The sequence below is a fragment of the Limanda limanda genome, chromosome 7 (genome assembly GCF_963576545.1).
Source record: "Limanda limanda chromosome 7, fLimLim1.1, whole genome shotgun sequence".
Lineage (NCBI taxonomy): Eukaryota > Metazoa > Chordata > Actinopteri > Pleuronectiformes > Pleuronectidae > Limanda > Limanda limanda.
This window is the reverse complement of record NC_083642.1, coordinates 24,418,288-24,435,068: the sequence shown is the minus strand read 5'-3', so window position 1 is coordinate 24,435,068 and position 16,781 is coordinate 24,418,288. Positions and strand designations below refer to the sequence as shown.

The window sequence follows — 16,781 nt, the reverse complement described above, 5'->3', positions numbered from 1 at the left end:
GATTTACTACCCCACAAAAACAGTTTTTCCTGGAATAGTATTTTTAACATCTCAGAGGAGAAAAGCCAAATATAAGCGGTCCACAGTCTGGTTTTTCCACTTATGTGGCAAAGATGTGATCATATACCAATCAGCACCACATGAAAACAACAAATCACATTTATTGCTGTTTATACTCTGTGTGTCAGTGGCAGTTTTGTATCATGTGTTAGAGTAAGCCAAATAATCAGCGCAGACACAGCCACAGACCTGAACCAATCAGCCGGTGAACTCCTGTTTACGTGACAGGGCGTAAAGCTGCAGGGGTCCGTCAGCTGCTGAGCTGAACGCTGGTTACAGATCAAACACTCAGGACAAGACACCAAACAGTTGAAAAAAAAACTTTAATCTAAAACCTTAAGTCAGCGATCACAAAAAAATCCAACTGGGTTTATCACCAAATATATATTTTATAATTGTGCTTTTTTTATCCTGTGTAAGTTTAGCCGTAAGGAAGGTACTATGTCCACCCTATGTTTGTGGATATAAATCGGTATCTCCAGATGGTTAACTTTTGGTGCTGATTGCTCTGAGTTCAACAAAGATATGGTCTGAAAAACACTTTTTCCAAGATATCTTCTCAAAAAAGATGCACCATCATATAAGACTCTACATCCTATAGGACTATTAACTGTATAAAGCTTATATAAAAGGAAAACAAATATGATCATATGATCATTGATGATGTCATCAAGTCAGAAAATTACAATATAGTGTATAAATGCATTAACCTTTGCAACCAATAAGATTGGAGGCACAATGTGTGTGTGTGTGTATAGTGTGTGTGTGTGTGTGTGTGTGTGTGTGTGTGTGTGTGTGTGTGTGTGTGTGTGTGTGCGTGTACACATATGTAATACACCTAACATATAGTTGCCTTTAAAATGATGATAGTCTGTATATGCGTCTTTTTCTATTTTCTACATTCTATTTTTACTCTCATACTAATGCTCAAACACAGTAAGCATCTTGTGGGAACCATCAATGCACTTCACTCAAGTAATGAAAGGTGAATGTTATGATTGTATTCTCTGTGTTTTTATTTGATTTCATTTTTTATTCCATTTCATACTCTCATGTATTCTCCTGTCTACCTCATTCTGACTATCTGCTGCTGTAAAGAGTGAATTTCCCAGGCGCGGGATCAAAAAAGCGTGACGATGTAACTATGCAATAAGATTATTACAAAATAAAAAGTTAGTAAAGCCTAACTGGGGGTACATACAATGCATGTTAAAAGGGAATTCATAGGCCCTCTGATGTGTTTCTTTCATTTTATTTTTGGGTGAAATAATAACCTTGACAAGCAGCTTGCCCTGGTTTGATACACTGCTTAATGAGTATTTACCCAAATCTCCCTTCAAGTGCTGCCAGCTTTCTTAGGAATATTATCTATGGTCGTTACAACCTTAGAAAGAAAGGACAGATTTTTACGATTACACTTTTGGCAATTTGCAAACATTACCAGAGGAAATAAATCAATTTGATCCATTAAGTTCATCTGGGGCTTACATAATATGCATATGTGTAGGTGTTTGTGAGTTTGAATGGAACACCCGAAACCAATTAGAAGAGAAAAGAACCTCTGTGGACATGAGACTGTGCGAGTGAGTAATCACCCTGAACCCAGCATTTCCTCAAACATAACGTCAAATTACGCTTAAAAATATCTCTTAAAAAACTAGCCTCACAAGACACCAGTACTTCCTAATATCTTCAACAAGCCAACTATTATGAGCAAAGATGTAATCTGTGGGGGAAAACAGAGAAGTGTTGACTGGACACAGTGGACAGCAGCGGCCATACTTCTCTGTAAGAACTTTTTCATGAGCAACCTCGCAGGACCTCTGATTCAAGGTCAGTATCAACTGAGAGAGTCTGAGAGTTTGTTAAATGAGCCATGCTCCATTTAATTTGGGAGGAAAGCAAAAACACATAGAAAACATTTTTTGCTCAAACTCTTATCTGTGACAAAATCCTGACAGGTATTTATGTGCTAGAGCAGCAACGAGAGGAATCGAACAAGCACAGCCCTTTTTCACAGCAGTTATTTTGACTCAAGTCACAGCAGAAAAAGCAGAGGTGTGATCAACTGAATGAATCAATAGCTTCCTTCTATTCCTGGCTGTTTGACAGGGAGCCAGTAATACCAAGACCCTTAAACTGAAGCAGCTAAATGGAATTGAGCCATTGAAAATTCAATAACATAGACCAAAGACGGTCGACATGACAGTTTCCCAAAAGTCTTGATCTCCCCCTGTTGGTTGGCATCAGTAACGCTCACATATCCTACCCCCTCCATGTTAACGAACAGGACCTGGAGTCCAAGTTTTCTTTTTTCTTTATTGCTATTCGAAGCAAGAAACAGGAGATTGCGGGTAGTTGCATTAGCGGAACCTCGATCTTGCAGCTCCGACCCCCAATAACTGATGACTGCTCATCCAAAAACCTTCAACTTAAGACCTCAGAAATAGACCCGCAAAGTTTGAAGTTGATTGAATGGGCGGTAGTTGAGAAAAATCTAAATACAGTCAAACAGACAGAGATTGATGGTGGTGGTAACATTTAAAGTGGCAGTATTTTTAAGAAATAGTAGTAGGACAATAGTTGCCTAATAGTGTGCATGCTACTACTAGAGAAATACAAAAACTACTATTGATGTTTTGATATGACACTTAACTACAACTATTACTGCTACAACTATACCTGCTAATAGGCTTGGTGCTAGACACTTTAACAGTAGCAGCACAGCCATTCATGAAATTGTGGTCTTAATAACAGTGGCAGATATATAGTTGTAGCAGTAATAGTAAGTAGTTGCAGTATTCGTGGTACTTGTGGCATTTGTACTGTACTAGTAGTGAGAGCAATATGAGCAAGGTATAGCGTCATACTGAAACTGCGGTAGCAGTATTTGTAATTGTTACAGCATGTACCATATAGCAACAGAATCAGTAGTACAGTAAGCAGGGTATAGTTGCATAGCGTCTCAAATCAGTAAATTTAATGTAATATATCCATAAGTACCAAGGAAAGCTACTATTACAATTATTATTACTAAAACTATGCCTGCTAGTAAGCCTAATGTAATGTACCAGATATAATACAATTACAACATTTTTTCCACAACTTTTCAAACTACTACTATTAGGCAAGTAAAAATACAGCTTATATTGTTTCAATACAACACTTCAACTATTACTAAATGGGCCTGCTAGCAGGCCTAATGTAAAGTAACAAGTACCATGAATACTGCAAATACAACTACTGCTGCTACAACTATCCCTGCTAACACTTAAGTTTCAGTACTAACAGAAGCACTGGTAATAGTATCACAGCAAAGCAGCAGTGAGCAGTAGTAGTAGTAGTAGTAGTAGTAGTAGTAGTATGTCATACAAAACACAGGTCCTCAGTGCAACATTATGTACCCACACAATATAACAGCCACTGTATCTGTGCTGTACACAAGTACACACTGAAACACTCTAGATGTTTACAAGCAAGCTGAAGGCAGATCATTTATCCAAGCACACTGAGAGGCAATCAGACCTATACGTGGGCAAATCAAATTAGGCTGGAGCCAGTGATGTTACTTCAGCCCAGGCGGAGGTGTTTATACGAGGTCCGCTCAGCTGGAATGAAAGCAAAACTTCTATTACTGATGTTATTAAGCAGCATGTAAACACACTCACTTACCTAGTGAAGGGAATCACTCATCCACTTGGTCACTCAGGCACTTATTTAGCAATGGTTATCTGTAACAGGCAATAAAAGCTCGGTGTGCTTGCATGGTATCAGAGAGCCTCTCACGAAGGAAAATGTCGAAGTTTGTGTTCTTCTGTTTTTGTCAGGAATATGACCTTCTTAAATCTCTGTTCGAATACCATAATATAAAGACACAATTTTGCCTGTTTGTGGAACAAATATCTCGAGAAACATCCATCTTATCAGCTCCACACTTGGCGTGTCTATTGTAAATTGCCAGAACATTCAAAAATCTGTTTCCTGTTTGGCAATTTGTCTTGAAAGTAAGAACCTTGCTGCAATGCTTTATATCAAGCATATAACAAAATATTAGGAAATCCTTCAAACTTACATATGAACCCCATACATGAAGAGTAATAAAGCAAATAAAGTTTCATTGAATAAAAAACATTGCAGATAAACTGGGTAGAATCAACACAAAGTGTTCTAACTTCACTCTGCACCATAGACTGTGTATAAAAACCTCGGTACACAACATCCAGCACAAAAAAAAAAAAAAAATCAGTGACAGTTTATTGTATAACTGTTTGAGGAGGACTCACTAATGACAAGGAATAATTCTGAGGTACCTCCGGAGCTTTAACACAGGACAAGAGAGCAGAACATTAAAAAGAAACTGGTTTAGAACAGGCACTGCACTGATCCGATAATTATTGAATTAAGTAGATTTCTGTAGTAATATTCAATGGAAACTACTCATTCCTTTGGAGGGAATGAAACTACACTGTGAGCCGTGCTGATTATTTTTTTATTAACACAATGATACACTCACTAGAAGCCTTAAAGGTCATATTATTCAATGGTATCCAAGTTGTAAAATGTGATTGAGTGTCAACACAATCCACACGTCATCTGTTGTTGTTACAGGGATATGAAGGTGGCTTTATGATCAGGTCTCAGTAGTACACATCCTACCTCCTTCTTTCACAAAAACATACACACACACACACACACTCTCTCTCCTTCTTTCCACTGACGCCAGACCCTGAGGCCGGCCTCCCTTCCCCGAAAGCCAATGGCGGCGGGCCGAGCAGGCGAGCCTTCATGAGCCGACCCCCTAATTTGACTGGTTTTATGTACCCAGCTCCGATCATGTGACATTTAAGCGAACCACCAGTCCTCTGGAGAGAGGGAGAGTGATAGTGTGCGTGTGTGTGTTAGAGAGAGCAAGAGAGTGAGTGAGAGAGTGAGTGAGAGAGGGAGGGAGAGTGCGTGTATGTGTGTGTTTGGAGACAGAGTTATGCAGAGACCGTGTCGCGCGGTGCTATAGCCATTACGCACTGTTACGCACTGACAGCTACTTTCCAGAGAGGAGCTCTGTGCGCAGGGGAGCGGGATTTTGGATTCCTCACATGCACAGGTAAGAGCAGATGAAGGTGGTGTGATCGAACCGTAGTGTGAGTGCGTGTGTTCTGTCTGTCATCGTGGAGCACTGTGGAGACACATGGCACAGCACGGCGCGCTCTGAACACGACGCTGCGTCCCTCTGGAAAAAGAAACCCTCGGGAGCGCGTATCATATTTGCGGCCGGGCTAACTTCATATGCACCTCATGTGAAACTTATACTGATACTTGTCATTTGTATTCTGTGGGATTTGACCCAATGTCACAGCTCGCCATGTGTAATCGTTTAGCGGAGAGCAGGAGCGCATCTCGGTGCTGTCAGAGCTTTGCTGGTGTTTCAGGGTTACTTCAGGGCAAATGACTTAACACCTGGTCAAGCCAAAGTATACACAAACTATTTTCCTCTCATCAGGAATCCAGCAGCAGCTGATCCCAGACCCTCCATGTCATGTGATGTTATCACGTTAGAAACCACATCAGATTTTTGGCGTTAGATCGGTATTTCACAGTATTTGTGTAACAGCAGCACACAGACATTTAATGAACCTTTAAAGTTACTGATTATATATTTAAGTAAATAAACCATTGAATAGTTGAAGAGGTAACAAAATTAATATTTCTAAAATCACATGGAGCCCTTTTCAGGTCCCCGGAACTGCTTCCTAACTTTACACAAGAGGGCGCACACTCATTTTGTTTTCATCCACTCAGTCATCTTTTTCTTGCAAAACACATGTGGCCTTTTTAAGGTTTTAAAGGAGATTATATCGTCATGTTTATTGTTCACTGCATTTGAGGCCGTTTGATTACGACGAGCATTGTTTATAATCCAGGTCAGTGTGGACGTGGTGCATTGTTTTATGGACTGTTTATGGATAAAAATAGACACTAAATCCTTCAGCCATCATCCCGGTGAAATCTGCTGATCTTCCCTTGACTCACTGAACCCTTTGCGTGCTAACTGTGCCTCTTGGTGCTCTGCAGGGAGTTTTAAGGTTGCATATTTATTCTAACCTCTGACAGTATATCACTATGTACTGCATGTATCTATGAGTTATGAACCACTGCAAGTTTTTTATTGTTCATACAGAGCAGGGTGATATATGGACTAGAGGAGGGAAATTAATAGGAAGACCATATTAAATGACAGCATGAAACATGTGGCTTCAGTGGGGAGAAGTGGGAAGCCCTGATTCCACATGGTCAGCTTGAAGACTGATCCAGCAGCTGCAAAGTCTACACACACACGCACACGCACACACACACACACACACACACACACACACACACACACACACACACACACACACACACACACACACACACACACAGTCTTCAAATTCCTTCACACGTGTTGGACTTTCCTTTTGAAGTGCCATCAGCTGCAGATCTTTTGCAAAAGCAGCAGGTAGTTGAAACACACTAAGGGTGCCTTACTTTCATGTTCATAGAAACTTGAGGGACTCGACACACTACACTGTGTAGTCATGCAGGAAACAAACCTGTTAAATCTAAAATCACTTTTAACTGAAATATAAATTAATATAATCTCAGTCAGAGTAGGTGCCACCTGCTGGTGGATATGTCTTTAAATGCAATAGAAAAATCATGTGGTTTTTCTTGCAATGCAGTTAAAGATAATCTATTTCATTGTAATAAATGATAAACACAATAATATTTTTTTTGCAGGAAAAAGAAAGACATTTTCATCATCATTCAGTGGATCTCCAGCAGAACAGCTTGATCCTCAGAGCAGAACAGAGTCAGCTGCCACCCATCCCAACAGGAATGGTGGATCACTTGCCGCTTGGTGACGAGACCTTCCTGTATTATACTGGCTCTCTGGGCTCTGACTACAACTGCCTCTGTCGCCACGCCAATGGTGGCGTGTCGCCGGGCATCATGGTAACTGATGCATGCATTTACCATCACCACCACCATCCTTACCAAGGGTTGATGGTCTCCTCCTCGTCTCGTCTCTCAGAGGACGACCTCAGCGACTCCTCCAGCCCTCGTTCCTCCCTCTGCTCCAGCCCCGAGTCCTCATCGCCAGCCTCGCGGCACGTTTTCGGCTCCAGCTCCGATAGCAGGAGCAGCAGAAGCAGTGGGAGCTCTAGCTCTTCATCTGGAGGAGAGAGTCAGGACAGCCTGCTGGACCTCCTGCTCTCACAGAACTCCCTTAGCACCTCATTAAACCAAAATGCCAGCCACAGCAGCTCTCTCATTTCCCCTCTTTCTTCCTCCATATATGTGTCCTCTCCATCTTTCTCTTCCTCTTCATCTCTCACTCCCCCCCTTTTACCCATGGGCCTGGCCTGGGAGTCCAAGAGGGAGCAGCGGCTGAGTCTCCTCCAGCAGCAGGCCAAGGAGGACTGTTACGAGTTCCCCGTCTTCCTTGATGAGCTGCAGGATCCTGCGGCGCTCCTTTTCCAGCCCACGCTGGAGGAGATTGAGGAGTTCCTTGAGGAAAACATGATGGTGGCAATGGAGAAAGAGGAGGAGGGGAGTGATGAGGCAATGTCACCAACACCTGAGGACGCTGAGGCGAAACGTTCAAGGACATTAGCAGGAGAAATTCTATCAATGTTTCAGAACTCAGATCAGACTGTTCCTGTTGACACAAAGACCAAACATTCACCATGTGCGTCTGACATGGACAGCTCACCATCAACAGTGGATGCTACTTGCATTAAAAGTTCTACTTATTCTAGTAGTCAAGTTGATGGGATCAAACAGGAGGACCATGAATCATTGCCCTCCTTATCAGAAGATGCCAGTGCCTCCAGTGTGCCTGTCATCCTACAAATCCAGCCCATACAGATCAAACAAGAACCCAACCCCAGTGCCATATCAGATGCCGTCACCCAGCAAACCCAAACACAGAAAACCCAGTCCCAGCCAACTCAGGCCCCATCGGATATCAAAATTGCGCAGCTCCTGGTGAACATCCAGGGACAGACCTTTGCTTTGGTGCCTCAGCTTGTTTCCCCAACGAACATGAGTAGCTCAAGTAAAACCGGAAGCGCTACCTCATCCAAATTTGTCCGGATTGCGCCAGTGCCCATTGCAGCTAAACCCAATGGCCTTGGGGAAGGTGGATTGGGGGGCTCGGCTGCAGGGGTCCTTGTTGGAGGTCAGAGGTACCAGAAGAGTGCTGTAGCAGACCTAATTAAAATGCACAAGTGTTCTTTTCCTGGCTGTAACAAGATGTACACCAAAAGCAGCCATCTGAAAGCTCACCTGAGGAGGCACACAGGGGAGAAGCCCTTCGCCTGCACGTGGCCTGGCTGTGGATGGAGGTGAGAAAGTGTCCTAACTTTAGATCAAATGAAACTAACGAGTCAAAAATGAACTAGAGTATATCAGACCATTCTTCCTTTATTCAGACTTGCGCAAATTAGGACGTGGTTACATTTCATTTTTTTTCTGTTCAAAGTTTGGATGAGGGGATGGACATGAAAGGATGTGGTGAGATTATATTGAATGCTCTTACAGCGTGAACTCTTCTATATGTTTATCTGAATTTCAGAGATTAAAGAGAGTGGCCACAGTTATCAACTTCCGCTGTGGACACACTTACAGACACTTGAAAACAGAAGTAGATAATTGACTGTCCCTGATGTGCCTAGACTTTACAGTCATATACAGAGTGATGCACATTATTTTGTCATATAAAGAACCATGCTTTGTTGTATTGTGAGGGGTTATTACAGCTTAGAACAGCCTGGTGCTCCATTTAAGATCTTGCAATGACACTGTGCACATGTCTTTTTTTAATTGAGGCTAAAACATTCCGCAAGGTTTTCATCCTTTTTACCGAATTGGAAACTGGTTCCAAGTCTTTAATTTCATTCACAGTGAGTACCTTTGATTGGCACCAGTTTGTTTTGATATTATTCTTTAGCAGAAGAGTAGAACCGATTCATTAGGGCATATACAATAAAGGATTCCCAAGGCCTAGTTTAGTTCATAGATGAAAGGTAACAGCCCATCTTCAGAGAAGTAACATTTAAGTCCAGTTGAGATGGTTAGAACTTGTTCTCTTATACACACCGGCTGTGTGTCCCATTATCTTTGTGTTTTCGTACCATGGTAAAGTTGTAGATTAGATAGAGCTCCTTTTGAAGTTGATTTCAGACTTTGTACCCTGTTAGTTATTCCACTTGTTTGCTCACTGTCTGCAGCCACAGTGGAGATACACTGGATTAGTGCAGAATCCAGTTATAAGTTTTCACTTCAGAGCACCCAGAATTCATTTTTGTTCCATGACACATTTTAAAAGACTCTGACCACAAACTAACACAAGAAGCTCTTTGTCTTCATTTATATTTACCGTCATCCAAGTAAGAAAAACCTTAATTTGAACTGTTCTATCAAAAATGCCCACTTTTATCATGTTGGTCAATGGATTACACCTCTATGCATGCAGGTATTGCCTAAGGTAGCTATAGTGTGTGTCCACACAGAGGCAGGGTTAAGGCAGGGCAAGCGGTCAAGGTTTAATCATGGAAAGGATTGAGTTTAATGTGAAGTTAGAAACACTTTAGGTTCAGGTGGTAGTGGTCAGGTAGTTCAGTGTTGTCATTAAACTTTAAGGAATACTTTAATACACTCTCTTGCAGTGAATCAGGGAAAATATCGATTCTGCTCACGTGCCTTGGCTTTAATTTGAGGTTTCTCAGCTTCCAGAAAGTCACTGCCTCTGGTGCTCCTTGCCCAGGATGTGTTAAAGCACCTAACTTGATGTTAAAGAAACGCAACTTTCTTTTTTTAACTTTTTTTGTATTTGCAGTGCTTCAACAAATAAGATATAATGTGTTAATTAGTTAGGTTTAGGGGTGGTGGTGGTGCTGGGTAGATTTTTTAACTTTTGACAGAGCCAGGCTTGCTGTTTTCAGCTTGTTTCTTTATGCTAAGATAAGCTAACTGACTCCTGATTAAAATAAATCAATGTTTACAGTATGAATATGAATGAATGGGAAGCTGCATCTTCCAGCAAACTACAGAGAGCGCAGAGTCTGATTTTATATGTGTCTTTTATTGTGTAAATAGACAAAAGATTTGGTCAGAGTCCTTTCATTGGTAAAAGTCAGATGTGACCATATTCAGCACCAGAGCTGCACTTGTCAAGATATTCTCTATCTTCAGGAATCCTGTCACTGAGGATGCAGTTTAATTTGAATGCAGTGGATCTGTGTTATTTTAGCTGACATGTGGATCCATAAATCTGAGATGAAAAAAATATATCTTGCTGATTGCAGATGCGATTTAGCTTTACCTATGAAAATATCTAAATCAGGAAAATTCAATACACACTCCAGTAGTAGCTGTATCGTATTGGCCACTATTAGATATCAACTGAGGAAAAAAACTGACTAGTTACCTGATCCACTGTCTACATCAGCTGATGTGTTTTCACCAAATGCTTTATGAGTCATTACATTCAGTCGTAGTCAACAGTAGTTCATGTTTGTGCCACACGAGTCTCTTGCAGTACACATGATAAGTTGTTCTTAGATCCGTCAACACTAGATCAGAATCTACCAATGTAGGTTCTTTGGCCTCTATATCTTAACCATACTATATTTATGGGAAACTATAACTCAGATTTGTCTGTTCTTTCACACACCCACTGCATTCCTGCTGTCATTACAAAAAAAACATTACAAAAGCATATTTCCAGTATTTCTGGAGGAAAGATTTGTTTTATGCTAATAATGATGTATATTTGCACGTTTGAAATGGTTGCATTAGTCTTTTATGGACTGCATGCACAGAGGGCCGTGCATTACTTCAGCTGACCTTAAAACATAATACTCTAACTCCTCCCAAAGCTGCACCTCTATAATCTTTACATGAGAGCAGCAGTAAAGTGCATATAAAGTTGCCCTTTCCTTGCTCCTCTCCCTCTGGGCCAGGAAAGGGAGGTGAGCTGAGCTGAGCACCCCTCACCCTCGGTAACCTTATCTGCATGTGTTGGCTCCTCTGAAGTCATGAGGAGCGTCTTTCATTGGCTGGACTTCTACTTAACACATAACTCAGTGAAAGTTATATTTCCTTCTACGCCAAACCGTTTTCCGGCCTTTTCTTTAAAGCCTTTTCTGCTTTTATCCCTTTCTTTTTCTCGAACTGTATTTTTTCTGGTGATGGTCGGATGATGTACAGACACATAGACAAAGCCACATGTAAACACTTAAAGTAAGTCACACGCACACACACACACACATACACAAGCCTGCAGTATGTTAGACCTGCATGGGGGTTTGTATGGGACGACAGGGCTCAAACCCAAACAGTTTACTGTAAAAACACTCGACGTCTGTCGTCAGGGCAGTGGCTTGTTGTACTTGTCAGCTGATATATTCATTTGAACAAAACAGTGTTGATAAGTGGTGACAGAGCTGCCACAGTTTGCTTTACCTTTAGCTACTGACACTTAGAGAGAGAGAGAGAGAGAGAGAGAGAGAGAGAGAGAGAGAGAGAGAGAGAGAGAGAGAGAGAGAGAGAGAGAGAGAGAGAGAGAGAGAGAGTAAAGGGGACCATTTACCTGTGCAATATTTAAACTGTATTATTGAGCCATCAGGGAAATCACCATGCTCTCGATTTCTGACCTCTTCAGGAAGGTCAGCGAAATTCAAAGAATAAAGAAAACAGCCTCTGTGGAGCTAAAAAGAATCTGGTTCCTCTTGAAAAAAAAAAAGGGAAACCAGTCAAATATGTATTTATGCTTGCATGTAGCTTTGCATGCATGAGGCAAACTTCTGTCACTGATTAGTGCAGACATGCATTAATGTGATCTTTCTGTGAATGCATACACAGTTGAAATTGAGTCCTTTATAAACACAGTGGCAGGTGACACAGAAAGCTTTGAGCTGACAGGAAAAATAAATCTCTGTTACTGTAATTTTCCAGGTATGCAACCACCCAGTCGCCACACCTTCCAGGCTGTTTCTCGGTTGGCTGCCGAGCAGACTGTAGGGACAAGCTAGAACAAAACCTGCGTATGTGTTTCCCACAGGCCCCTAGCTAGCTCGTGTATAGACTGCAGTACGTGTGGTGCCGCAGCCACCAAGTTATGAACTTAGTGACCTCCCCCACCAGCCCTCCCTGGGTCAGAGCAGAGGGAGGTCACAGAAGTTGGATGAGGAGTGGGAGGTAAAGAGAAACGGGGGGTGAGCTGTACCAAGTTTAGGGAGGCTGATGGCAAGGCTGTTTACGAGAACTGGCACAGGATCGATCTTCTCCAGAAATATGTGAATTGGAAGAACAACCAGGTTGCATATTTTAATACGTTTCTGTTGAAAGATCTTCTCCGGTACATTATGTTGTAGTTGGGCTCAGGCCCAGTTTGAGTCATAAGAATAGCCATGTACATCGCATGTATCGTGCTGCAGCATGAAGCTGATACGGCTTCACAGTGTGATTACCTCGAGGAGGTTTGATTAAAAGGCAACGCAAACTTATTTTGTCACCTGTAGTTCTGCAGACTTTCTGCTGACTTTTTAATTGGGGGTCAGTTGGAGAAAGTCCTCAGAAACTCCGGAGGCACTCACCCGGACATTTGTGTCTAAATACGGAGGATCTCCAGAGTTCATTGCATGTCTGAAAGTAGCTAAGGAGTTTGTGTCCGGGGTGAGAAGGGTCGGCCACAATCTTATCTGCATGCTTCAGACTCCAGGAGGTGTACAGGTCCTGGAGGGAAGGCGGGTTTGCAGCCGATCACCTTCTCGGCAGAGCGAATGATGGGACTTAGGTACAGCTTCTATGTATAAAATATGTTTACAGAGACTGGAGCAGTTCAGCATCCTTGAGGCAGCAGTCCTTTTACCAGTGCACAACAGCCGGTCACACATACGCGAACGTGAAGCGAATATCGCAGGTCGAAGTTCACTGCACGTTAAGCCAAGCTGAGATTTGCCTCGCCACAAGAAGCGATTGTTTTATTCACCTCCTCGTTCTGATAGGTTGGAAGTGACCGGAAGATGAAATTTCACCGCTGCAATATTCACGTGTGACCGTGCCCTCCCTGTCAACAGCAGTTATCTACAGTCCACAACAAGTGTTTGAACAGTTGCATATTTTTTCTTATCAGGCTCTGGTTGATCCTGAGCACAGAGTGGTGCTGTACTTATCCTGTCACTTCCGTCGGCGCATGCACGAGCTGTAGCAACACCAGCACCACGTCAGACAGACGAGCTGGTGGCTCTGGGTCGTGAGCTGCTCCTGTGTTTATCTTCACATGTTCATCTTTCCATCCTTTTGACAGATGTTGACTTTTGTTAGAGTCAGAAGAACTTCTTTTGAGAACTCTAGTCTGGCCTTTTTGTTTCTGAGTTTTACATCTTGTTGCATCTTGTGGTGAACCCTGTAATGTTTTGTTCAGTTTTCCTGCGAGTACCCTTATGAGCTTATGTCAAAACAAATTTTTGACAAACACATTTAGCAGCCAAATGTGCCTCTACTGTAGAACCAGATGAGTCTGAATGAAAGACTGAGTGTTTGTATTTTGTTCTTGGCCTTTTAAATTCCACAGCTTATCTGTATAAGCCGTGTCGGTTATCTTCCTTTTATTACCAGGCCATTAAAATGATGAATAGGCCAGTTGTGTAATCCGTGTCTGGAGTGGAAATGGTTTGACATAACTGTGAGTGACGTCTTCACATCTCAGTGAATTATCTCCTTCATGCTTTCAGCCTGCCGCCGCCACTGCTGCTACTGGAAATGCGCCCGGAAATCAAGCCGTGATACAGATTAATCTGATTTTAACAGCTTTACCGAGATATACACAAAGACACGTGCACACACACATACACATACAGCAGGCACTGTGGTCTATCATCTACTTAACCCTTCACTGTCATGATATCCAAGCTGGACACAGCCCATAGAGACCCAGAGCAGAGCAGGCCAGGAATAGACCAGGCTCAGATTTGCCGTGCTTATGTGTGGAGCTAAATACGGGACGCCGCTTTAACTTCAGAGAGACAAAGGGCAAAACACGGACACCTCTCCGATTACCCTCATATAAAACAGCTTGACATAGCTTCCATGTTAGTTTGCAGGTTGAAGCACAATTAGAATATTTTGTTCAAATATAGGAAACACCACAAAGATACTGATTGGTTCATTAATGCTCGGAAGTGGAGGATTTGAAACTGAAAATGTATTTTCCTTTGTGAAATATCACTGATTTGTACCGCTAACTGTGATTATGCAATGAAACACTAGTACTGAGTAGTAAGTCATTAATTAAAGCCCCTGGGTTTCCTTCTGACAGGTTCTCCCGGTCTGACGAGCTGTCCCGACACCGCCGCTCCCATTCGGGGGTGAAACCGTACCAGTGCATCGTGTGCGAGAAGAAGTTTGCCCGCAGCGATCACCTGTCGAAACACCTCAAAGTCCACCGCTTTCCACGAAGCAGTAGGACAGGACGCTCTGCAAACTGACCCCCCTGACCCACTCTAAAAGACTGACGCAAAGCAGGGGGCAGGTGGCGTGTGTGTGTGCGTGAGAGAGAGAGCGCGAGAGAGGGGAGAGACAGAGGAGGGGGTGAAAGTCCAAACGCCCTTTAAAGAAGTCTGTGCTGGACTCTTAAAGCTCATGTGTGTTTATGTTTGAATATGTGCGTGTGACGTACATTCATGGTACTGTGATAATTTATTGGGTGGTGAGGAAAAGACTGTAAAAGCTAAACTAAAGCAGAAAACTGTTACTTGACATAACACCCTCACAGGTGGAATAAGCTTCTTGTATATACAACATTTATTTGTCTCACTCGAATCCTGTAGTTAATCCAATTTGAAGAAAACTGCCATTCAGAGGATTTTGACACTCTGAAGTGTGTGTTATTACTGATGCTCGAGCCTAAAGCCTTATATCGGTAAGGGTGTGAGACGGGGGAGTGTGCTACTATTTAAACCCCTCAGTTTTTCCCTTTTCTGGAGCCAACCGTTGTTTTAAAGTAATATTAGTAAAAAAAGTCTGGTTTAAACTTTAATGCCTCACCAGCAATAAGAACCAATCAGGAAACATTGTGATCTATGAGGCGGTTTCTTTCTCGATAGATGGCAGACTAAATTATGCCTCGACATTCCTTCATCTTTCGTGTCTTTGTTGCCTTTGAGTCTCGTTACAGGAAACCAACAATGTTGTTAATACACAAGAACAAAGCTCATGTTGAATTACTGCTCCCACCAACAAAGATCATTATAATGTCTAATTTGCACTGGTGAGTGAGTATTTTCAGTATTTAGAGTAGTTGTGATGTTGTCTGACTTCACTAACATACAACAATGTTTGTTTTGGTTCTCATTTAGTTAAACACGACCGTCTATCAGAATAGTTGTAATTTTTATGGCCCTTTTTTTGGATCAAACAGAGCGAGATTTGCAGCTACGTCCCATGATTATCTGGAAATTTTCCAAACCAAGGTCGAAAACAAGTATTTATAGAAGCAAGTCTGCTTCTCTGTTTTCAACTCATGATAAATCACAACCTTTATTTTCTAATTCTCTGCTGTTAGGTAAAGCCAAATCATGTAGCCATTACGCTGTTTCACTTTGTTCACTGTTGTTAAAAATATGTAAAATAATGCTACATGGTTAATTCAGCTAATAGATAAACGGAAAGTCTGGTGTCAGTAGGAATCAAATCTAATTTCTCCCTCTTCTTCACACAGAAAAATGTCATACATTTTTCCTATTAAATGAAATTAAACCTTTTCTTATTCAATTGAAATGAATTCATCTTGAACTTGTTGTCCATTTGTTAAGACCAGACGTCTTTCATTAAAATATCAAATGACAAATCAACCCACCACCACTAAATACAAGCATTAAACCAAAACTAAAGGCTCAGCGTTAAATGTGGTTATGCACAGAGTCTTCTCTCTGTTTTCTGAGTGAATTTTGTCCATTTGAGTGCACGCTTTCTGAAAGCTCACTGATTGGGATGTAGCGGTGCAGTACCACTTAAACATCAAAGGGGCAGTGTGCCCAATAGTTCAAGAGAGAGACGCATAGAAATAAAAAAATTGCAACATTTTTATAGTAGTTTTTATGATTGATCTATGATTTGAAGTTTGTCAGAAATATTAAACCGCTGTCTGCAATGATGCGTCTGATTTTTCCTCTGCCATTATCGCCTCCTTTGTTGTTGTCAGAAACATCTGAATCAGTGCTGCCCTCAAATGGATTTAATGTAAAGGATGCATGGACGTATGTGGACATTGTTTTAAATGGACGTTATCTATTTTCATATGTAAAGGAAGCAAAAATGAGCCTTAAGAAGTCATAACAATAGGACAACGTAAATTGTACAAAGAATCAGAGTCAACACATATGCTCACATTAGCTAACAAAAGCCACCATAAGCTACTGGTCACACTAGACTGAGAAAGGCTGTAACTAAACGTGCAGGATTTAGATTACAGATTGTTTTATTTCTTATGAATGAAAGTTTCATTTTTAAAAGAAAGGAATTTCCTATTTTGCTTGCAAAGGTGATGCACCCGCTGTATCTCATAGGGGATCAGCAGCTCAACTCGCTGCCACTGAAGCCTGTTCTCTAACAAATATCAGGTTCCCCCACCTATTTCTTTCCAAAAAGGACAAATGTAAATGTCCCCGTCGTTAATT

General features: G+C 41.7%; 1 protein-coding gene across 1 annotated transcript; it reads left to right on the top strand.

Annotated features, from left to right (window-relative positions):
• Nucleotides 1-4,917: 4,917 nt before the first annotated feature.
• Nucleotides 4,918-15,886, top strand: LOC133005806 (Krueppel-like factor 15). The gene is made up of 3 exons (XM_061075598.1): nt 4,918-5,161; nt 6,835-8,444; nt 14,423-15,886. The coding sequence occupies exons 2-3, from the start codon at nt 6,934-6,936 to the stop codon at nt 14,589-14,591; spliced, it is 1,680 nt and encodes a 559-aa protein (XP_060931581.1). The 5' UTR covers nt 4,918-5,161; nt 6,835-6,933; the 3' UTR covers nt 14,592-15,886.
• Nucleotides 15,887-16,781: the final 895 nt, after the last annotated feature.